Source organism: Tenrec ecaudatus, chromosome 6 (genome assembly GCF_050624435.1).
Source record: "Tenrec ecaudatus isolate mTenEca1 chromosome 6, mTenEca1.hap1, whole genome shotgun sequence".
Classification (NCBI taxonomy): Eukaryota; Metazoa; Chordata; class Mammalia; order Afrosoricida; family Tenrecidae; genus Tenrec; species Tenrec ecaudatus.
The window spans coordinates 30,524,288-30,549,394 of NC_134535.1; the positions used below are offsets into that span (position 1 = coordinate 30,524,288).

At 42.1% G+C, this 25,107-nt stretch overlaps 1 protein-coding gene across 1 annotated transcript in view; it reads right to left on the reverse strand.

The window, feature by feature from the left end:
- Positions 1 to 25,107, reverse strand: part of CFAP54 (cilia and flagella associated protein 54) — a 355,855-nt gene that overhangs the window by 283,552 nt on the left and 47,196 nt on the right. Inside the window, exons 9-14 of the mRNA XM_075553212.1 lie at positions 17,915 to 18,113; positions 9,769 to 9,950; positions 9,512 to 9,677; positions 6,149 to 6,234; positions 3,823 to 3,957; positions 3,073 to 3,223 (exon numbers count right to left, since the gene is read on the reverse strand). Of these exons, the coding sequence (XP_075409327.1) occupies positions 3,073 to 3,223; positions 3,823 to 3,957; positions 6,149 to 6,234; positions 9,512 to 9,677; positions 9,769 to 9,950; positions 17,915 to 18,113 (919 nt within the window). The remainder of the gene's footprint in view (positions 1 to 3,072; positions 3,224 to 3,822; positions 3,958 to 6,148; positions 6,235 to 9,511; positions 9,678 to 9,768; positions 9,951 to 17,914; positions 18,114 to 25,107) is intronic.

The window sequence follows — 25,107 nt, forward strand, 5'->3', positions numbered from 1 at the left end:
AGTTGTACGAGACCCCAATAAAATGATTTCTTAAAAAAGCACTGACATGCAAGGAAGTTGCTTTGAGAACCAAGGTGCACCTGATCCAAGTTGCATCATATAGATAAAAACGTTGGACATTGAATAAGGAAGACCATAGAAGAATCGATGCATTTGAATTGTGGTGCTGGAGTATATTGAAAGTGCCACGACTGCTGAAAGGACACACTGGTCTGTGTTGGAAGAAGTAAGACCAGAGGGTTCCTCAGAGGCAAGGGTGACGAGACGTCGTCTCATGTACTTTGGACATGTTGTCAGGAGAAGGCCATCATGCTTGGTGATGGAGGGGTGGTAGAAAAGAGGAAGGTCCTCAGTGAGATGGACTGACACCGTGGCTGCATAGACGGGCTCAGGCAGGGGAACAATTGGGAGGATGGGACAGGACCAGGCAGTATTACGTTCTAGAGCCGGAGCCAACTTAGTGACACCTAGCAACGACGACTTCATTTTCTAAATGCTTATGGGTCATCAGTATAGATGCTGGGGTATTTGCTGGCTAAGTAGCACGATGTCTTGGTTTTTAAATTCAATGGAATTGAGGAGTGCTACAGGAAGAAAATAAACATTTAAAAGATTGGTAAATTGTTAGAGCGGGGTGGTGGATACACAGTGGCTAATTTCATCTTTCTGGTTTATGTGTGAAATTCTGCCGACAATTTCTGCCATTAAAAAGCAGGAAGCATTTTAATGGAGGGCACATCAAAAACATAACATCAGGCTACTAAATATGTCAGATGTCTGCGGAGACTTCTAACCAAGGTTCTGAAGGTATGCTCTGTATTGAAATCACCTGGAGAGTGAATGAAGCCTAGAATGGACCAGGCTAGTTCATGTAGAAATGGCCTCAGCCTGGGACTTCTATTATCTCTCAGGTGACCCGTCAAAGTCTAAGCAACGTGGCTCTAAAACTTCATCTGCAAAACGACTCTGGACGACCAAGGGTAGGGACAGCTACATTAGGACCTCCCTGGGACACAGCTTTATTATAGTCGTCAGATCTCACTCACACACTCCATGAGCCAAGGGGAATGGCGTCCTGGGCACTCCGCTTGTTTTCTACATCAGGAGACAGGGAGCTGAAGGGTGTGACCCCCAACACAGAGAGACAAGGGACCACCCTCTGTGAGACAGCATCTGGTTTTTTTAGTCATTTTACTGGGCTCATACAACTCTTATCACAATCCATGTATACATCCACTGTGTCAAACACATTTGTTGCCATCATCATTCTCAAAACATTTGCTTTCTACTTGAGCCCTTGGTATCAGCTCCACATTTTCCCCTCCCTCCCCACCTCCCAACCTCATGAACCCTAGATAATTTATAAATTATTGTTTTGTCATGTCTTACAATGTCTGATGTCTCCTTTCACCCACTTTTATGTTGTCCATCTCCCAGGGAGGGTATTATGTGTAGATCCTTGTAATTGGTTCCCCCTTTCTACCCCACCCTCCTTCTACCCTCTCGGTATCACCACCCTCACCACTGGTCCTGAAGGGTTCATCTGTCCTAGATTCCCTGTGTTTCCCGTTCCTATCTGTGCCAGTGTACATCCCCTGGTCTAGCCTGATTTGTAACGTAGAATTGGGATCATGATAGTGGGGGGGAGGGGAGGAAGCATTTAAGAACTAGAGGAAACTTTTATGTTTCATTGTTGCTATACTACACCCTGGCTGGCTCATCTCCTCCCCACGACCCTTCTATAAGGGGATGTCCAGGTATCTAAAGATGGGCTTTGGGTCCCCACTCCACCTGTCCCTCATTCTCAATGATATGATATTTTGTTCTTTGATGCCTGATACCTCATGCCGTCTACACTTCATGATCACACAGGCTGGTGTGCTTCTTCCATGTGGCTTTTTTGCTTTTCAGCTAGATGGCTGCTTGCTTATCTTCAAGCCTTTAAGACACCAAAGACATTATATCTTTTGATAACTGGGCACCATCAGCTTTCTTCACCACATCTGCTTATGCAGCCACTTTGTGTCGGGAAGGTGAGCATCATGGAATGCCAGTTTAATAGAACACAAGTGTTCTTGCATTGAGGGAGTACTTGAGTGGAGGCCCAATATCCACCTGCCACCTTAATACTAAACCTATAAATATATTCACATAGATCTATTTTCCCACATAAATATATTTACATATTATATATTACATATTACATATATTACATATGTACATGCCTGCATTTAGACCGCTATAAGTTCCCTTTGCCTCCTAGTTCTTTCCTCTATTTCCTTTTACTTTCCTCTTGTCCCACTATCATGCTTAGCCTTCATTTGGGTTTCAGTAATTCCTCTCAGTTACATTGCCCTTGATCAAGCCCTGCCAGGCCTCCTACACCTTCCTCGCCACAGCATCTTCTGTTCAGAGGAAAATAAAATGGTAGCAGAAAGGGGTTGGGACTGGGAAAGTGGGAGTGAGTAAGGGAAAAGAGGGCAAAAAGAAGAGGGTAAGAATAAAGGGGAAAAGAGGGCAAATAAGATAAGAAATTAATAAATGTGAAGAAACTTGGAAAGAGGAGGGGATGAGAGAGAAAGGAGATTTTCATAAGGAGATAAACAGTGTAAGGACATTGATACATCCAATAAATCTTTATTTAAACTCCAGGCAGTGTGTGAGGACCAAGGGTGTAATTGTGACCATGACATGCTCTCTTCCTTCAAATAGCATACATATGATGGAGAAAGAGAAGAGAAAGAAATAGGAAAGGAGACAAAGGGAGGCTGAGAAAGGGGGGAAGGAAGAGGAAAAAGAGGAAGGAATCGTGATCATGAAGATTGGGGAAAGGAGACGAAAAGCCAGAGCTCTGTCTGCCACAGCCCCGTACAGCATGCAACCTGCTTGCGCTTTCTGGCACGCACGGATGAGCCTCCTTCCTATGTCCACCTCTGGTTATAAATCATCATTGTGGCACAACAAGGAAAGGCTTCGGCTACATTCGTACGAGTTTCCTCTACTCTATTCCAACTTACACTTAGAAATCAACATGTGTATGCGTATTCGTAGGCTGTTCAGTCAACATTTTACCTATAGACTTTTTAAACTTTCTTGTTGGGCTTCCCAAGGATTCCAATATTTCACATAATCGCAGTGTGATCTCTGCAGCCATCACAATGTCAATGCCGTCCATTTTGTAGGAGTGAATGATTTCATTTATCTGCCACAGAAGATAGACCCACTACAAAGAGGAAAGAGCAACATCAGTTCATAGTGGATGACCCTGGGGAATCTTCTGCATTTTTCCCAAACTTACTACTTACATAAAGTCGGCATGATCAGAGCACATGGAAATGCTATCCAGGTACCAACCCAAAGTCAATTCTGGCCCACAGCGAACCTACAGGGCAGAGGAGAACTGCCCCAGGGGGGTTCCAAGCCTGTCACTCTTTATAGGCACAGACTTGCTGCATCTTTCTCCCACGGAGCTGCTAGAGGGTTCAGACCACTCAGCTCTGGGTTAGCAATAAGCGCTTAACCTTAACACTGACAGAGATCGTTCACGTGACCTTAACATGTGATATATTTACTCCTCTCTCAAATTACCACCACTACCCTGCTCCCCATACAAACAACGCTGGGTTAGGAGTGACACATTAAAAAGGTGCACATATTAACTGAAAGGCCCACTGAGCAACACCTGTTACTTAACATAGACATATGCAAATGATGGTTACTATACAGTTGAATAAAGACTATTTAAATTTGAAATGTGTATTAATACATGTCAGCAATATATATGTGTGTGTATATATATAAAGAATATACAAAAAAGAATACTTTGTTAGTACTGATTTTCTGGAAGAATTTGGAATAGTCACTCTTGGACACAATGATCCGCTGAACCCCCGATTTGCATCTCTGCCACAGGAACATTATCATGTCCACAACGATCTCTTTATCAGGCTTGACATTCTGAAAACAAATGTGGCAAAGCAAATGGGTAAGAACAAGAAGGTCTATACACAGAGAGAGAGAGAGAGAGAGAGAGAGAGAGAGAGAGAGAGCTACATATGAAGGAACTTCAAAGAGAGAAGTTTGTAGAAAAGTACCATTAATTTTCATTCTATTTATCCACAAACTTTTTGAAGCCTCTTCTTCATTCTGATGTCTATATAACATTTCCTGTGTCCCAGATACTAATTCACTAAATTCCATAAGGTGAGTCCCATTGTCAACATGCCCACTTTATAAAGAAAGAAACTGAAGCACAAGATGGGTCGCTCAAAGAAAGGACTGGAAAGTAGGAGAGGCAAAATTCAAACCCAACAAGCTAGCTCCAGAGTCCTTTTAACTACTGTTCCTGGCTTCTGACTCCCTACAACGAAAATCCCCAACATTTTTTGACAGGTATGCAAACCAACTCAAACCGGAACCAAGATCATTGCCAACCAGCTCTTCTCTGAAGAAATATAAAGTCACCCATTGTATCTGAACTAAAACATCATTTCATGATTAAAATACACCAAATGGCCCTAAGGAACAAAGAACTCCCCTTTGGGGTTCCAAGGCTGTAAGTCTATATGGGAGCACAAAGCCTCAATTTTCTCTCTAGAAGTGACTGGTGGAGTTGAACTGCTAACCTTGCAGTTAGCAGCCCCAACTGTAACCCACTACACCACCAGGGCTCCAGTTTTGGGTATTATAGAGATCAGTAAATGTTTTGTCAATTGTATTGAACTTAAAGCTAAGTAAGACACATGTGATTTAAAAAAGGAAGGGGAAAAAAGCGCTTGACTTTTTAAACCTTAATTGTTGCTGTTTTGGCTTATTGCATCCACCTGAAAATTGTAACAACCCATTAAATTTGGTACTAAGCACCTTTGTTTATCATAGCAGTGGAACTTCTCAAGTTCCTTACTGTGTTTCATTTGTATGTTATTTTTAAACAGAAAATCGGGTTTTAAAATAAAGCCCCATCAGAATCAGGTAACAGGCATCAGAAGATACAACATGACACAAAACAAAAAACATAATGTTGAGGAAGAGGGGGTTCAGAGTACAAACCCCAAACCCATACAAAAGGGTCACAAGGAAGGGATGAGTCAGCCAGGGCTCAGTATCGCACTGATGAAAAGCAATATTCCTCTGGTTCCTTGGGGTTTCCTCAACCCCTACTAACGTGACCCCAATCCTAACTTTCACTGTGGGCTAGACCAGAGCATGTACACTGGTACAAATAAGAGCTTACTACACATGGAATCCAGGTCAGATAAGCCCCTCAGGAACAGAAATGGGAGTAGCAATACCAGGAGAGTAGGGGGAAGGTGGAAAGAGGAGGGGGGAAGAAACCATGGGAGAAGGGAGACAGCAGTCAGTAAAAGATATGAAAATAATAATAATTTATAATTTATCAAAGTGTCACAAGGGTGGGGGAGGAGAGGAGCTGATACCAAGGGGTCCATTCGAAAGCAAATGTTTAGAAAATAATGATGGCAACATAAGTACATATGCTTGTGTATTTGTTAATGGATTGTTTGGATTGATGTAAGGATTGTGATAAGAGCTACAAGAACCCGCAATGAAATGATCTTAAGAAACACACACACAACATCAGAATCCCACATTGTATAAGTAACTATTTAAAAGGTGTGTTTGGATACTACTACCCAAAGTTGGGGCTTGGGGGAGCCTTGGAGAAGCTCTGGGGATCCCTTAAGCTCAGTTTTGGAGTCAGTAGTGGGCTAGTTTCCCCTGGTCCTAGAGCACTGATTCCCACTTACAGGCCACTTCTAAATCCTTATTGTTGTGTGCAAAGTGACTCCAAATAACTCCATGGACTGAAAAGCAGTGTTTCACTAACAATACGAACTGTTCATGATAAACCCTCCTTCACTGCCTTCATTTCAGCTCGAAATATAGCTAGCACAAGTAGATCCACAAAAGGAACAGGTCGGGCCTCAAAATAACAGTAATAATAAAAAAGAAACGTGAAAATATAGCAAACCACTACCCAACTTACCCTCTTCTGCTGCTAATGATTGAACAATGCAGAATTTGAGCAAGGTGTAATACACAGTATATTGCAAATCTGGCTTTAAACTCCATATTTAAAACCCTCCCCTCCTTCCACACAATTTAAAATGATCCATAATAGCCATTTTACCTGCGCAGGGGAGCAGATGCACTTATATAAGGTTGCTGCCAACTGGAAAATATCTTCTGAATACACAACGCCTTGCACGCAAGATGCTCAAATTACAAAGTAGAGAACATTTAAATAAAAATCATTACAAATGAAAATATATAAAAGGCACAGAAACAGAAATTCTCTAAAAACGACATCAACAAATTTGGGGAAATCTTTGTCAACAAAATATGTTAAAATACTTTTATATTAAAACTAATCCCAGTGGACTGTAATTTTATATTATTAGTCCTCAATCGGCATATCAAAGCTATCTAAAAAGAAACTGAAGAGGTCTATAACATTAAAATATATAAAATATGGTAGCTGTAATAAAATAATAAGATTATCGGTAGTAGTAGAAACTATCAGAAACCACTAAAAAAAGAAACTATGCCATTATGTAAAACTTAACTGCTGTCAGGTTGATTTCAACTCATAGTGGCCCTACAAGACAGCACTGATCCTTGGAGTTGCCACAGAGGTGTTTATAGGGGCAGATAGCCCTTAGAAAGCCTTCTGAAACATATCATTGTCCCACAGAGTGGCTAGTGAGGTTGAGCTGCTGACCTTGATGTTAGCAGCCTAACGTGTAACCCACTCCCCAGGGCTCCTCCCTTAATGATCAGTTTGGTATAAATTATGTCCTGCAATTGAACAGCCATACAGTTAGGACTTCAAGAGCGAGGCGAGATGAATAGTGTGGCCATGCCGCTAAGGAGCACATAATTCTTCCAAGGCAGATGCAGCAGCCCATCCTTTCAATGTTTTTTGTCAGCAGCGCTATACAAATGCATCGATTCTTCTATGCTCCCACCTGCATTGATTATGGACCGAGCCAAGACAAAATCCTTGTCAAGTCCAGCCCTTTCTCCATTCATCATGATGCCACCTATTGGTTCCGTTGTGAGGATTTTAGTCTTTCTTACATTGAGTTGTCATTCACACTGAAGGCTACTATACCTGACTTTCATCACAAGTGCTTCAAGTCCCCCTCACTGTCAGCAAGCAAGGTGTGTCGTCTGCATATCTCAGGTTGTTAATCAGCCTTCCTCCAACACTGATGCCACCCTCTTCTTCATATGACCTAGCTTCTCGGATGATTCGCTCAGCATACAGACTGAATAACTATGGTGAGAGGATACAACCCTGAGGCACGCCTTTCCTGATTTAAACCCACACAGGATCCTTGGTTTGGTTCGCATAACTGCCCCTTGATCCATGTACAAGTTCTGCATGAGCACAATGAAGTTTCTGGAATCCCCGTTCTTCTCAAGGCCATCTAGTTTGTCAAAGGACTGAATAGAAAATGGCAAGGCCAATTAAAAAAGACAGTGTCAAATATTATGATGAAATGTGCAAAGACCTATCGCTAGAAAACCAAAAGGGAAGGACACGCTCAGCACATCTGAAGCTGAAAAAAAACAACGAAGAAAAATTTTAAACCTCAAGTTGCAACCTTGAAAGATTCTATGGGAAAGATATCGGTCAAGTAGCTGTCTTCCAAATTCTCTGGCACAGACAGTGCTCCCAGTGCTTCATCAGCTGGCTGACATATTTCAATCGGTACTCCATCAGTTCCTGGAACCTTGCTTTTGGCTAGTGCTTTCAATGTAGCTTCGACTTCTTCCTTTAGCTCCATCGATTCTTGCTCATATGCTGCCTCCTGAACTGGAGGAAGGATGATTAGTTGTTTTGGTACAATTACTCTGTGTATTCTCTCCATATTTTGATGCTTCCTGCATAATTTTCCCCAGAGAATATTTTTCCCAGAGAATCATTCAAGATTGCAACTCAAGGATGGAATTTTTTCTTCAGTTCTTGAAATTTAAGATATGCTGTGATGGTTCTTTCTTTTTGGTTTTTCTAACTCTTGGTTTTTGCATATTTCATCATAATATTTGACTTTGTGTTCTTGAGCTGTCCTTTGAAATTTCTATTCAGTTCTTTGCCTTTATCACTTCTTCCTTTTGCATTAGCTACTCGATGAATAAGAGCAAGTTTCATAGTCTCTTCTGATAAATCCACACTAGTCTACAAGAGGCAAAATACGACTTGGAGTCTACCCCACCCAAATTTCAAGAACAGATTTGATGCATTGAACACTTGTGAGAGAAGCCCTGATGAGCTGTGGGAGGACATCAGGAACAGCATTCTTGAAGAAGAGAAACATAGCTTACATAATTTGGTGACGAAGGTGAAATCTATGTTTTCAGGATTGCATGCACAATTGAGACAAATCCATTGCTTATGGGAAGAGGGTTGATTCTAGCAAGAAATCAACATACACATCTTGAACAAAATGGCTATCTTTAACTGCGATTTTACAAAGTATAGATAATTCCGCAAGTTGAATTGTATAATATTTAACTGGTATGACAATAAAACAATAAAATTCGTTGCTGTAGAGTTGGTTCTGGCTCCTGGGAATGCCATGTGTTTCAGATAGATGTGTATGCAATAGGATTTTCAATGGTTGTAATATTTTTAAGGAGCCCTGGTGGCACTATTGATTTGGACTTGGGCTGCTAAAAACTAGATTGGCTGTTCAAACCCACCAATTGCTCTGCAAGAGAAAGATGAGGTTGTCAGTTCCCATAAGGACTTATATCCTCAGAAACCATACATGGGGTTCTATGAGTTGGAATCAACTTTGTGACAATGGATTTTTGGATAGTGACCTTTCAGAAGTAGATTAACAGACTTCTCTTCCAAGTGACAACTTTTCAATTCTTATCTGAATGCTTAACTATTTTCACTACCCAGGGATTTCAACTGATATTGTCTATGATATAACAATAATGCATGATCGATTAGTGAATTTGTTTCTAAAAGAGATAACCTGGAGTGGTCATTATTTGCCTTGGTTTTCAATTATCTACACAATAATCTTCAAAGCTGATAAAAATTCTAAAGTGGAAAACTCTGCAGGCTAGACAGAGAGAGGTCATTACAAACCTTCCCTGTATCCACTGACTGACAGCTTTTCATCCGATAAGGCCGGAGTAAAGTAGAATCTCATTCTTCTACTCAATGTACTGACTCAGAATCGAACCCAGCAACACTACAGACTGTAAGTGCCTGTACAATCCAGCACCCAGATACCTTCTTGCCATCATCTGCTACCACATCCAGACTCCCTCACCACCACCAATGTGCTCTAGCTATCCCTGCCTGCCTCCTTGCTATTCCTTCAACAAAGCAAGAGCACACTTGTGCTTCAGGGCTTTTTCACTGCCTGCTCCCTCCGTCTTCAATGTTCTTTTTCCCATCTCACCTAAGAATACACATATTGTATCAGTCAAGTCATTTCAATTTTCAAAAAGAAAAATAATTACTTACCCTGAAAATGAAGCTTTCTTACTTGTACTTGAGCACAGGGTCCTTCTTTGATGCTTTCCAAAGGGAAGACCAACCCTTTGTTTCTCTTTGTGTTAATTAAAGGCTCTATTGCAAGAAGAAGGGTTAAATCCATCTCTGCTTTCTTTGCCTCTGGATAATTCTGCTTCTAAAAGAAGTCAGTATATCTCACAAGTTAATCAGCAATTGAATGCTATCTTAACAAAATGAAAATAAATTTATGGTTTTGCATGTATTACCTGGAGAAAATAAAGAAGTTGCACAGCTAAAGATTCAAATAAACTCCATTCTTCGTAATTAAAGGCTAATTTTATAAATTTCACAGCAGCTTCTAGAGAAATCCTATTTTGTTTTTCTACAATATATTCCAGGAGAGATGATTTTGAAAACTGAAGCATTCCGTCCGTGTGAAAATTTGAAACTAAAAGGAAAGAAAGATGTTTGAGTCTCATTCATGGAAATAACTATTTACGAAATATTAGCTGCTAGTTGCTACCAGGGACTAGGCAACAAAAGAAAAGAAAATTTACACAATTCTTGTCTTTGCAGAGCTTACGCTGTAATGTGGGAAAAGACACTCATACTTTAAAAATACAGGATGAAGCAGAGGCAATTGGGCGAGATAGCCAACACGAGCTTGAGGTAGAAGAGTGGTTAGGGAAGTCTACCCAAAAGAAGGAGCATCAATTTAGAGACAGAGAATTAGCAGGGTACTCTACTGTTTCATAGAACATCATACAGTATTTCTTGGCTAAAAAAAAAAAAAAAGAAGAAAGGCAAAACAAGTAAGATTTTATTCTGTTGGATTGTCCAGATATTAGGACATATTTCAAATCCCTACATGTAAAAACTGTATTGATAATTAGTGATAATTGGAATGTGAGCATTGTAAATAAAGACAGATTGGTACTTGGAAATATGTCCTGCGTAGCAGAAATGATACAGGAGACTACACGAGAGAATTTTGTAAGACCAATGACAATCACAAACATCTTCTTTGCACATAAGTGGTGGTTGTACACATGGAGCTCACCAGATGAAATGCCCAGCAATCAAACTGACTGTATGTCTTTTTAGAGATTACGGAAAGTGCAATATTATCCGTCAGAAAGTGCCTAACTGCCAGTTTCGGCACAGACCATCACTTACTCAATGTAAATTCAAGTTGAAGCTGGAAAAAGATTAAAAAGCACAAGAATCAAAATACGACCTTGAATCTATCCCACATGAATTTAGAGACCATTTCCAGAACAAATTTGACGCAGTGAACACGAGTGACAGAAGACCAGACCAGTCGGAGGATGAACATCACACACGAAAGAAAACAAAAGATCGTTAACTAGGAAAAAGAAAAGAAAATATGAAAGTGAACAGCAGAAGAGACTCTGAAACTTGCTCTTGAATGTAAAGTAGCTAAATCAAACAGAAAAAAAACCAATGAAGTAAAAGCGCTAAACTGGCCACTTCAAAGAGCAGCTGAAGAAGACAAAGTAAAATATTATAATAAAAGGTGCAAAGACCTGAAGTACATGACCTTGAGTTCATTCCGCATGAACTTCTAGAACATCTCAAGAACAGATTGTTCAACACGTTGAACACTAGTGACAGAAGACCTGATGCGCTGTGGGAGGACATCAAGAACATCACTCATGAAGAAAGCAAAAGGTCATTAAAAACACAGGAGATACTCCCATGACTGTTTCTAAAGGGCTATCAATCTTGGCATTCATGCATCAAATGATCTTAATTATACAAATGAACACATGCAGGTCTAATGAGGTTCAGAACAGACCAAAATGGTAAGGGGAGGAAATATGTGAAAAACGAGAAGGTAGTTCTGCATTTCATCAGTGCTATACTGTACCCTGGAAGAAACACCCCTAACGTGTGGCCTCTCTGTAAGGGACTGCCCAGCTATCCCACAGGTGGGCACTGGGTCTCCACTTTGTTCAAGCTCTTTCACATCAATTTCATCTCTTGGTTTTGAACTTCTGATACTCATCCCCATCAACATCTCATGGTCACACATGTTGGTGTGCTTCTTCCATGTAGGCTTTGTTGCTTCTCTGTTAGATGGCCACTTATTTAAAAACTACAAGCCTTTAAGACCCCAGGTGCTATATCTTTTAGTAGCTGGTCACCATCAGCTTTCTTCACATGTGCTTATCACCCATTTTGTCTACAGCGATTGTGTTGGGGTGTCATACAGTGTCACACAGTGATACTCATAAGGTGAGTATCATACAGTGCCACATTATTGGAACTAAGCATTCTTGTACTGAGGTAAGATTTAACTAGAGGCCCACAGTCCATCTGCTTCCTTGTTGTATGTATACGTGTATACACACACACACACACACACACAAGCGCGGACAAATACCCCTATCTTTATACCTATATATAAAATCACTTTCTTCATTTTCCTCTTTTTTCTTTCTTCCTGCCCCACTGTCACCCATCATTCAATTCTCAATAATTCCTCTCAGATACATTTCAAGTGATGAAACGACCAGGAATGCTACACCCTCCTCACCTTCAATGTTAGAACACTTGTTATTCCCCTGTCCCTGTTGTGATTTGCTCCCCACTCCACTCCCCACACCTGCTGCCCTCCCATGCTCCCCCCAAACCATGGGTCCATTGCTGTCTCCTTGGGATTGCTTATACTGCCTGTCTTACATAGACAGACACAAAAAGAAAGACCACCCAAATAGTTCCAAGTCTGTTATCCTGACCATAGTCGGTGAGTACCTTTCTGTTAAACAGCGAGAAGGACATGTTATAAACCATCAGTCCAGTGCCCATTACTTTCAGGGGTCCATATCCCAGGACCCACTTAACTAACAGTTTTTATTCCCTTTTAGACCTCGGCATTCGTGACCAAGAGGCACACCTCCGACAAGTCCCCATTGTTCTTCCTGCAGTCAGGGATGGCATGGTCTACTGGCTCACGCCACACCACCCTGCTACACCTTTAGATTTTCAGTGTGGCCCCCTTGTGAATAAACCCCAACCAGTTCAGATGAGGTACCAAGCACTGCCCCCATAGTCAGATGTCTACAATCAGGATTCCTCAGGGACTTCGTTGCTTTGCTCCCATTGCTGGTCTGTTGCACTCCCCTCTTGAATTGCCCCCATGAGGGGCGGGTCAGACAAGCTTCAGAAAGAGTAACAGGAGTAACGATTCCCTGAGGGTATGGGAAAGGTGGGGGTGGGGGGGTGGGAACAGATAGCAATGATGACTGTATAACCCCACATGAGGGGAACAAATAGCAGACTTGTAGGTGAACAGCTATATTGGATGGTGTAAGTTATGGGGGAAAATAATATATAATAATAAGGGTGCTGGAGGGTAGGGTGGGGGAAGAAGGGGAGAAAAGGGGGCTGACATCAAAAAGTTCAAGAAGAAGGAAAATGTTTCTAAACCGAAGGTGGGAGCAATTGTGCAATTTTGCTTAATCTAATCAAATTATGGATTTTATAATATCTGTAAGAGCTAATAAGATGATTTCTAAAAACAACAAGAAACAAAGGAAAGATCAAAGTGAATATCAGAAGAAATGCTGGAAGTTGCTCTTACTCATAGCGGAACTAAAGCAGATGGAAGAAACGATAAGGTCAAAGAGCTGAATAGAAAATGTCAAAGGGCAGCTCAAGAACACAAAGTCAAATCTTATACGAAATGCGCAAACAGCTACAGTTAGAAATCCAAAGAGAAAGAATATTTTGGCCTCTTGTCTTAAAATGAAAGAACTAAAGGAAAAATTCAAGCCTCAAGTCGCAATCTTGAAAGATTCTGTGGGAAAGATATTGCATGATGCGGGAAGCATCAAGAGAACATGGAAAGAACACACAAGAGGGGCTGTGCCAAAAAGGACCAGGTGACAATTCCACCATCAGGGGACGCATATAAGCAAGAACCAATGGTGCAGCTGGAAGACGTCAAAGCTACACTGAAAGCAAACCCAGGAATTGATGGAATACCAATTAAAATGTTTCAACAAGCTGATGAAGCATTTATTTCTCTATGCGAGGAAATCTGGAAGACAGTGACTTGGCTAACTGACTGGAAGAGATGCATATTTGTAACCACATTTCAAAGAAAGACACAAACTGTATCCTGAGTGATTCCTGGCCCTAAATTGTAACGTATTACTTCCCTAATAATTATTACAATTTTATTGTTCTGAGATTTGTGTGTAGCCTTTGTAACAAATTATCTAAGCAAGCAGAAAAGTAAAGAACACCATGGGAAGAACAATTGTATCAGAATTGATTAAGAAAAAGGTTGCTCTGGTCTAATTTGTAAAGTAGAATTGAGGTCATGATAGTGGGGTGAAGGAAGCGCCAAAGAACTAGAGATAAGAGCCCGAAACACAGGGAATCCAGGATATATAAACCCCTCAAGGCCAACAAGGAGAGTAGAGATATCAGAAAGATTAGAGGAAGGTAGGGGGAGAATGGGGAATCGATCACAAGGATCAATCTAGAACCCCGTCCCAGGGGGACGAATAATGGAAAAGTGGGTATGGGGCAATGGATAACAATATAATATATGGAAAAAATAATCTATAACTTCTCAAGGGTTCGTGAGGGAGGGTGGGGAGGAGAGAAGGGAAAGAAATGGGGAGCTGATATCAGGGGCTCAAGTGGGAAGAGAATGCTTTGAAAATGATGATGGCGGCATATGTGCAAATGTGCTTGACACACTGGAGGAATGTATGGATTGTGATAAGAGATGTAAGAGCCCCCAATAAAAGCATTAAACAAAAAAAGAAAGAAAGAAAAAGGTTGAAGGATGGGGGCATGCCTGACATCTGCCTCAAAAGAACCTGCCGTAGGCTGTTTGTCATGATTCTCCCCCTCGCTTATGGAGTTAGAGGAGGTCAGAAGGCCCAGACACGGCCTATTTTTACAGCCACACGGGACATAGTATGTGCTAAAGCAGCACACACCACATCCTGAGTTCCAGCTGTTCTACGACAGCAGAAACAGCAGAAACATGCTCTTCCAGCTCAGGGATTTCTAGAACAAGCAATCAGGAAGATTCATAGCAGTTGAGAAGACCTAACTGTATGATTTACAAACTTAACATAATCAACCTATATAAAGCAAAGTTCCAACAACCAAAGAATGCATAGCCTTTTCAAATACCTACAGATTATTTATCAAAACTGGCCACAAACTGGGCCTGAAAGCAAATCTCAACAAAATGTAAAAGCTTCAAATAACACAGACTATGCTCTTTACTCACAATATAACCGTGCTAAAATTCCATAACAATTAGAAAATCCCCATCTGGTCTCATCTATAACTCAAATATTGAAATAGGAATCACAACAAAAATTAGAAAATAGTTTGACCTAATGATAATGAAGATATGACATGTCAAAACTTCAGATACAAACAGAGAGAAATATAATCTGCATATATTAAATAAAAAAAGAAAGTTTGTAAATCAATTAACTAAGCTACAAATAGAAAAGTCTTTTAAAATAAGTAAAATAATTCCACGGAAGCAGAAGAAAATAGTAGAGAACAGAAATTAATAATATAGAAAATGAATATTTAATAGAGAGGGTGAACAAAGGCAAAGTGGTAGTCCTCTGGAAAAACTGACGAAATGAGAGAGAAGACAATCTAATCAATGTCAGGAATAGAAACAAGGGCACCACAATAGATCATACAGGGATTAAAAAGCTCAAAACAACATACTATGAAGAATTTTCTAAAAGTGTGAAAATATTGGATGAAGTAGAAAATTGTCAAGAAAGAATAAACTTCTTAAAACTGATAGAAGACTTCAAACAAGGAAGTAAGAAGAATGAAAACTAATTCTGAACAGTCTTATATAGCGAATACATTAAATTAATAATTTAAAGTGTTTCCATAAACAAAACTCCAGGCCCAGATGGCTTTAACAATAAGTTCAACCAAAAAGGAATATGGCAATTTGACACCAATTCTCAAAAATTCAGGGAGAAAAGGTGTACCTTCTCAGCTCAGTTTTTGAGGCCTAGATGCACTGAGAACAAAACCAGTAAGAACATAATGCTGGGTGGGGTTTGAGAAAGAACAATGTATCTGAGAGGAAATACTGAGGGCTGAATGGAAAGTGAGCATGATAGCGGGATAGGAGGAAGGTGATAAGAAGTAGAGGAAAGAAGTCGGAGGCAAAAGCTATTTATAGAGGTATAGCGATAGGCATGTGTATATGTAAATATATTAATCTATAATGAAAGGGATAGAAGCCAATGTACATATATTTACGTGATAAGTATTAAAATAGCAGACGGACTTTGGGCCTCTACTCAAGGCCTCTCTTAACACAGGAACACTTTGTTCTGACAACCTGGCACTCTTTGATAATTACCTCCCCAACATGATTGCTGAAGACAAAATGGGAGCATAAACAAATGTGGTAAAGAGAGCAGATGGTGCCCAGCTATCAAAATATATAGCGCCTGTGGTCTTAAAGGTTGGAAGTCAAACAAGTGGCCATCTAGCAGAGAAGCAAATAAGCCCACATGGAAGACGCACATCAGCCTGTGTGACCGTGAAGTGTTGACAGGATCAGGCATCAGGCATCAAAGTACCCAAAACAAACAACTATATTGATGCCAAAGAGGGGGGTTGGAGTGGAGACCCAAAGCCTATCTGTAGGTAATTGGATATCCCCCCACAGAAGCAGTATAAGGAAGGGATGCATCAACCAAGGTGCAGCATAGCACCATCAATTCACACGTCATTCCTCTAGTTCCTGAATACTTCATCCCCTCCACAGCAATGACCCAGTTCTAACTTACAAATCTGGCTAGAGTGGAGATCAGATTGGTACAGATAGAAGCTCTGGACACATGGAATTCAGGACAGATAAACCCCTCAGGAACAGTAAAGGGAGTAGTGATCTCATGAGGGAAAGGGGATGGTGAGGGAGGGGGATGGGTGAGTAAGGAGGAACCCATCAGAAGACTGGATATATAGCAAACACACACCTTGAAGGGAATAAATAACAGAAATATGGGTGAAGGGAGACGATGGACAGTGTAAGATATGAAATAACAATATATAATTAATAAAGGATACACGAGGGAAGGAGTGGGGGGAGAGGAGCTTATACCAAGGGCTCAAGCAGAAAACATTTTGGAAATGATGATGGCAACATACGCACAAAACAGGCTTGATAAAATTGATGTATAGAATGTTATAAGAGCTATAAGAGCCCCCTATAAACTGACTTTTAAAATAGATAAAAGAGAGGGAAATCTCTCATGGGCAGAAATGCAAAAATATTAAGACATTAGCAATCAAAATCTAGTAATATTTCAAGAGGATAAATCTCACCTCCAAATGCAGTTTATTCCTAAAATAAGCAGTCAGTGTAATTCAACACATTAACAGAAATCAGAGAAGAGACAGAAGATCAACTCAATGAATCACAATAAAACCCAGAAAAGACTTTCAATAAAATTCAATCGCCATTTAGGATTTTAAGCAAACATACAGAAAAACATTCCGAGATCGAAGAACAAAAAGAAACTTCCTTAATCTGTAAAAAGGTATGTATAAAAATCTTTCATCAAATATCCAAGATAATGGTGAAAATTTTGAAGCATCCCATGTGACATCTCGAATGAGATAAGGATATTTGCTATCACCACTTCCATGTTACATTGTATCAGAAGTCTTCCAAGAAAGCAAACCAAACTCACGGCCACCAAGTAGACACTGGCTCATAGCAGCCCTGTAGGACAGGGGAGGGCTGCCCTGTGAGTTTCTGAGATGGTAACTCTTTCACAGAGTAGAGAGCCCCAGCTCTCCTGCAGAACGTGCCTGATGGTTACAAACAACTGATCTCACAGATTGCCAGCCCAGTATATAGCCACACCACCACCCCAACTCACTACCATCAAGTCAATGTCAACTCATAGTGACCCTAGAGGACAAGGTAGATTTGCCCCTGTGGGATTCTAAGACCGTAATTCTTTATGAAGTATAAAGCCCAGTCTTTGTCCCATGGAGAAGCTGGTGGTTTAGAACTGCTGACCTTGAGGCTAGCAGCCCAATGTGTCACCTCTATGCCTCCAGGGCTCCAGCTACACCACTAGGGGTAAGATAAACAAGTTGAGAAATAAAGCAATCAGTACAGGGGAAAATGAAACAAAAAGACTAAGCATTAGAAAGATAGAACTATCATTATTCACAGATGTTATATACATAAACCCCCAAAAGATACACTGAGTAATTATCTGAATTATAATTCAGATAGCAATTCCAGAGTAATATAAATTGAACAGAACATCTGTTTCTTGCATGTAAATGGCCATGCTATCACTTTTGTTATGCATATTCTACCACAAAATATTTTCTGAACACTTTATTTACCTACTAAAAGTTCTTTGCCTGCTATAAACAGCTCTGAGACAACATCCCGAATCTCTACTTCATCTGAAGCAACAGGTCCTGTTTGCAGTATCCGCCTATTTGAATCAGAAAGAGCTTCCAAAATGGCCAGAAACCGGGACGCGGTGCTGTCGAACATGTCTTCCAACAGCCGTTCAGTGGTGGTACGTGGCCATGGCAGCTAGATTTAAAAAAAAGAAAAGGGAGTCCATTTTTTAAGTGCTCCAATACTTGTTATTGCAAAACAGAGAGAAGACATGCTTCTTTTTCTACATTTCATTTTGTGAAGCATCTCTCCAGACTCCCTTTAAAACGTATGTCTTCGGATCTCACTGATGCAGCCTCAGGAGCAGGCGGTGTGCCTTGAAGATGCAGGAAGCAGTGGCCCAGCATGCGGCTTGGGTCCCCAGGATGCACCCAGAAGCCCTACCTCAGACGCCCTTGGAACCTGAAGACTTACGTCGGAAAAAGCATGGAGTCTGAGGAGGAGGAAGGTAGCTGTACCAAGACTGTTAAACTGCCGGTAGGTGGGCAACAAGGTCTGGCTACATCAGTGCCCGTTATGCTGTGTGCTTAGGAAATGTTGATGCCAACATATGGACAAGAGTGCTTAATACAACTGAATGATGGATTGTCATAGAATTTGTAGGAGACCCTCCCAATAAAAAAATTTTTATAAAAAGATATATTTCTGGAAAACATGTGACATTCTCAGTTATTATTATCATTGTACATTTCCCTGACAATTAGCCCCCATTGTTTGTGTAAATTATGCCCAGCCACAAAAAGACTGATTCTGTATAAGTGAATAAATACTTCAGGTACTATGATATGAAGTTAGACTACATTGGCCCAATATGCCTCTCTCATCAGGGCTTTAAAATAGTATATATATTATATATTATATATATATATATATATAATATTTTAAGTAGTACCAGGGGCTACTCAAAGACAATATTGGAGAAGGGGGGAAGATGGCCGACAGGGACACCGGCATACTCTGAGAGCTCCTCCAAACAAAGCGGGATTGGCGACCAGGTAGCTGAATAGTAAGAGTCTGGTGAGTGAAATATCCCCCTGGGACAGCACCCCAGTCCTACCCCACGTATTTGTCCTGAGCAGGGGTCTAGGTGAAAGAGGACCGGACTAGTGGGACATCTCTGGCCACTAAGCTGCCATGAGCTCACTGGCGACCGGCCTAGGCTCCATCCCCAAACCGGACGCCAGCCCAGAGCCGCTTGCCTGCCCTGCCTAGAGAGGCGCAGCAGGTCACGCTCCCCTACTCCAGCGGCCCACTCCCCACTCGCAGATCCCCACTGGGAGAGAAGCTTTCCTCTCCCGCAGTTCCCCTCTCCCCGCAGGGCAGCGATCTGCCCTCGGGCCCACGTCCCTCCCTCCATTCATCCAAGCTCAGGGGAGCGGACCCGCGGGTTGTCTGGCGACCCCCACGGGGGACCATCCACCCGCACTGCTGCCGCAGACCTCTCCACCTGCCCTCCGTGCGCCGGCCTCCCACCCCCGCCCGCCCCCGCCAGCCCCTGGCAGCCTAGCGCCAGCTCCACTCCTGGCCGGAACCCTGCGCTGAGCACTTCCCGCCAACAGGAGCCATAGCCCAACCCGCGCCTGTCCTGGACCCTGAGCTTCCACGGAGCGCTGCGCCCCGCACTGCTGAGTCTGCCCACCAAGGGCCCCTCCCTGCGCAAGGCACAAGAGTAGGTGCCCTCCCCAGGGTGCTGCGGGGACCCCGGCGGCGGCGGCGACTCTGAGCCTGAGCGGAGGAAGGGAGCCATTGCCCCCTGAGGTTTCGCGCCAAGCCTCCTTTGCCGGCGCCATTACCCCCTGCGGTTTCGCGCCAAGCCACTACGGTCCGCGGGGTTCTGAGCTCAGAGCAGGGCGGAGAGCGAACACCATTGTTCCCTGCAGTGTCACGCAGCTGTCTGCGCAGCTGTCCGAGGGGCCTCCCCGCGCCCGCTCACAACCCGGGCAGATCAAACATTCCACCTGCAGTGGAGCCTGGGTCCCGGCTTTGCAGTCCCTAAGGAGCCGTCAGTGAGCTCCAGCCAGCTCTCACCACCTGGGGCCCTGTTGGGTCCCCAGTGCCAGCCCTAAGCCTGCCGCAGCCCGCCCCAGCCACCCCAGGAGACGGCACAGTGGCCTGAGCCTCCACACAATAAGGTTACTCCTGTCTCCCAGAAGCATGGGGCCTATTAAAGGATCAAGGAAAAATCAACAGACCACATCACTCCCAACAAAAAAATCAGAGAAACGAGGCACTTTAACAGACCTAACGTCACTCATAGAAGAAACAGATATAGATCAGCCACAAAAGGAAATCTTCAGAACTCTGCTTGCAGTAATACAGGAGCTAAGAGAAGCAAACCAAAATAAGGATGCAACGATAGAAGGGATGAAATGCACAATAGAGGGGATGCAGTCCACAATAGAGGGGATGAATACTATCCACCAAAAGGAACTGCAGAAACTAACAGAGGAGGTAGCAGAGGCCACACAAAAGGTCACAGAAGCTATATCTAGGCTTGAGGAGGCTGAGAACCGTATCAGTGAACTCGAGGACGCTCAAACCAAATGAAGCAAGCGAGAAAAACAATCAGATAGGAAAATTAAAGAAACAGAAGACAGCCTGAGATCAATGACAGATGCTATGAAGAGGAATAATATTCGAATAATCGGTCTACCGGAACACAACATAACACACAAATCGACCGCCAAGATAGCAAAGGAATTCCTGGAAGAAAATTTCCCCAACCTAACAAAGGAGAATCCGACTCTCATACAGGAAGCAGAGAGGACGCCGGCTAAGCTAAACACCAAGAAGAACACGCCAAGACATATAATTGTAAAATTATCCAACTTAGAGGAAAAAGAGAAAATTCTACGAGCATCAAGAGAAAGGAAGACAGTCACATACAAAGGAGTGCAGGTAAGAATATGCTCAGACTTATCAGCAGAAACCATGAAGAGGAGAAGAGAATGGAGCAACATCTTCCAAAAACTGAAAGATAAAAATGCCTCCCCCAGAATCCTATACCCTGCCAAGTTATTCATTAAGATAGAGGGTAAGATAAGGGTCTTCCAGGACAAGGAAGAACTCAAAAAATATACTGCAAGTCACCTGACCCTGCAGAACATACTGGCCGACTCACTATGGCCAGAAGATCAAGCTCCAACTAGAACCACCAGGAGACCACCATATAGCCCATCTCCATCTAGAAGCCAACATGCCAGCAACACGTACCAGGACAACACGGTCTCACATGGAAAAGAGGACAGGATAGAAACCCTCCACTCAAACGCAGTACACTGATATGAAGGAAGATAGGCAAAGACCCAAAACACAAAACAGAATATGGCAACCATGAAGCCAGAGATTGTAATAATCACTCTGAATACAAATGGGCTCAATTCATATGTTAAAAGAAAGAGGCTGGAGGATTGGATTAGAAAACATAACCCATCAATCTGCTGCCTGCAAGAGACACACCTTAAGCAAGCAGACAAGCATATGCTGAGAATAAAGGGCTGGCAGAAAGTTTACCAAGCAAATGGTAACTCCAAGAAGGCAGGAGTGGCTATCTTAATCTCCGACAAAATGGATCTCAAGATCCAAAACATAAAAAGAGACAAAGAGGGACATTACATAATGCTCAAAGGCTCAGTAAACCAAGAAGCACTAAGCATACTGAATATTTACGCACCTAATAATGGTGCGGCAAATTTCGTCAAACAAACTATTAAAAAAATGACAGAAGAAATCACGGAAACAACAATAATAGTGGGGGACTTCAACACTCCACTATCAGAGAAAGACAGGTCACAGGGAAAGAAGCTCAGCAAAGAGGCCAGAGAGCTAAACAATGTAATTAGGCAACAGGGCCTGATAGACATCTATAGAGCCTTTCATCCAAAAGCAAAAGGTTTCACATTCTTCTCCAATCCACACGGATCTTTCTCAAGAATAGATCACATGCTGGGGCACAAGGCCAGCCTGAGTAAATTCAAACACATAGATATTATCCAGACGTCTTTCTCAGACCACCATGCCATAAAGCTGGAGATTAATAGGAGGGCACCCAGAAAAGCAAGGGCCACCAATTGGAGAATAAACAACGATCTCCTGCGACATGAATGGATTAAGGTCCAGATCAGAGAGGATATCAGGAAATTTCTAGAAACTAATGAGAACGAGCATACAACATATCAAAACTTATGGGACACTGCAAAGGCAGTTATCAGAGGTAGCTTGATATCACTGAATGCATACATGAAAAAAGAAGAAAGGCGTATGACAGATATGTTAACACAAAACCTCCAACAACTAGAACAGAGTCAACAGAACTACCCCTCCAATAGCAAGAGAAAAGAAATAATAAAAATCAGGGCAGAGTTAAACCAGTGGGAAGACAAAAGAACAATGCAAAGGATTAACGCAACTAGAAGCTGGTTTTATGAACGAATTAATAAAATTGACACTCCCCTGGCAAAGCTTACCAAAGATAGAAAGGAGCAATCATCAATAGCCAGGATGAGGGATGAATCGGGGGCAATAACAACAGACCCCAATGAGATAAAAAAGGATAATCACAAAGTACTATGAAGGTTTGTATTCTAATGAATTCAGAAACCTGGAAGACATGGATAAATATTTAGAAAAACAATCTATCCCTAGATTATCTGAGACAGAGATCAAGAACCTCAACAAACCCATAGCGAAGGAAGAAATAGAGAGTGTCATCAAAAACCTACCAAGGAAAAAGGCCCCAGGGCCAGATGGCTACACAGCAGAATTTTACCAAACATTCAGGGAAGAGCTGACACCGATCCTCCACAAAGTATTCCATAACATAGAAAAGAACGGCAAGCTCCCAAACTCATTTTACGAAGCCAGCATTACTTTGATACCCAAACAGGGAAAAGACCCCACAGGTGTAGAGAATTATAGACCAATATCTCTAATGAACATAAATGCAAAAATCCTTAACAAAATATTGGCCAATAGAATACAAAGGAACATCAAACATATCATTCACCACGACCAAGTAGGATTCATCCCAGCGATGCAGGGATGGTTTAACATCCGAAAATCCATCAATATCATACACCACATCGAGAAGAAAAAGGATAAAAACCATATGATAATATCCATAGATGCAGAAAAAGTATTTGACAACATCCAGCACCCATTCCTAATCAAAACACTCATGAAGATAGGATTGGAAGGTAAGTTCCTCAAGCTCATACAAGCTATCTATGAAAGACCAACAGCCAACATCATAGTCAATGGAGAAAAGACAAGAACAATACCACTGAAAAAGGGTACAAGACAAGGATGCCCCCTGTCCCCTCTTCTATTCAATATCGTTTTGGAGGTTCTGGCTAACAACATAAGACAGCGGAAGGACATCAAAGGGATCCAGTTGGGAGAGGAGGAGGTGAAACTATCGTTATTTGCAGATGACATGATCCTATACATTGAAGACCCCCAAAACTCCACAGTTGGAATACTTACAGCAATAGAGGAATACGGAAGAGTAGCAGGATACAAGATCAATAAACAGAAGTCGGTAGGGTTTCTATACACATCGGACAGGGCCATGGAAGAGGCGATTAAGAGGGAAGTACCCTTCACAGTAGCCAAGAACAAACTGAAATACCTAGGAATATACTTAACAAAAAATACTAAAGACCTTTATAAGCATAATTATAAAACCCTATTACAGGAAACCAAAAGTGACCTTCACAAATGGATGAAGCTCCCCTGCTCATGGTTAGGTAGGCTGAACATAGTAAAGATGACAGTTCTTCCTAAAGCACTCTACAAGTTCAATGCTATACCAATCCAATTACCATCAACCTTCTTCAAAGAATTGGAAAAACTGACCACCAACTTCATATGGAGAGGGAAGAAACCCAGAATTAGCAGAGAACTCCTCAAGAAGAAGGACACAATTGGAGGACTCGCCCTACCTGATTTTAATGCCTACTACACAGCTACAGTGGTCAAAACAGCATGGTACTGGCACAATGATAGACACTCAGACCAGTGGAAAAGAATAGAAAGCCCAGGAGTAAAATCATCAGCATATAGACAACTGATCTTTGACAAGGGTCCCAAAAACGTCAAGTGGGAAGCAGATGCCCTCTTTAATAAGTGGTGCTGGAAACAATGGATATCCACATGTAGAAAGTTGAAACAAGACGTCTACCTCATCCCATGCACAAGAATACACTCAAGGTCGATCACAGATCTAGAAGTCAAACCCCAAACCATCAGGACCATTAAGGAGGGAATCGGGACTAATCTCAGAGCACTGGCCCAGGGAGCACATAGGCTCACTGCAACAGGGAAGGGGACACACACAGGTGATCTGGAAATCGACAAATGGGATCTAATAAGAATAAAACACCTGTGCACCTCGAAAGACTTTGCCAAGAGGGTGACAAGGCAACCCACAGACTGGGAGAAGATTTTTAGTAATGACACGTCAGACAAAGGGCTCATTACTAAAATCTACAACACCATCATGACCTGCAAAAAGAGGAAAACAGTTAACCCCCTAAGGAAGTGGGCAAAAGAAATGAGAAGAACTTTCACTAGAGAGGAGATCAATATGGCCAATAAATATATGAGAAAGTGCTCGAAGTCCCTTGCCATAAGAGAAATGCAAATCAAAACAACCATGAGATACCACCTAACACCCCTGAGGCTAGCCCAGATCAGTAAATCAGAGAGCAACAAGTGTTGGAGGGGCTGTGGTGAAGTAGGAACCCTCCTCCACTGCTGGTGGTCGTGCAGATTTGTACAGACACTGTGGAAAGCAATCTGGCGATACCTAAAGAAAATGGAAATTGATCTACCTTACGACCCAGCCATCCCTCTACTGGGCATATACCCGGTTGAAGCAGCAAATAAAACACAACCAGTCATATGCGCTCCAATGTTTATTGCGGCACAATTCACAATAGCAAAGACTTGGAAACAGCCTAAGTTTCCATCGATAGACGAGTGGATTAGCAAACTTTGGCACATACACACAATGGAGTATTATGCAGCACTGAAAAGCACCGATGGGCACATGAAACACGTTATTTCATGGGAAGAGCTGGAAGGAATTATGTTAAGCAAGGTAAGCCAGACCCAAAGGGACAGGCAC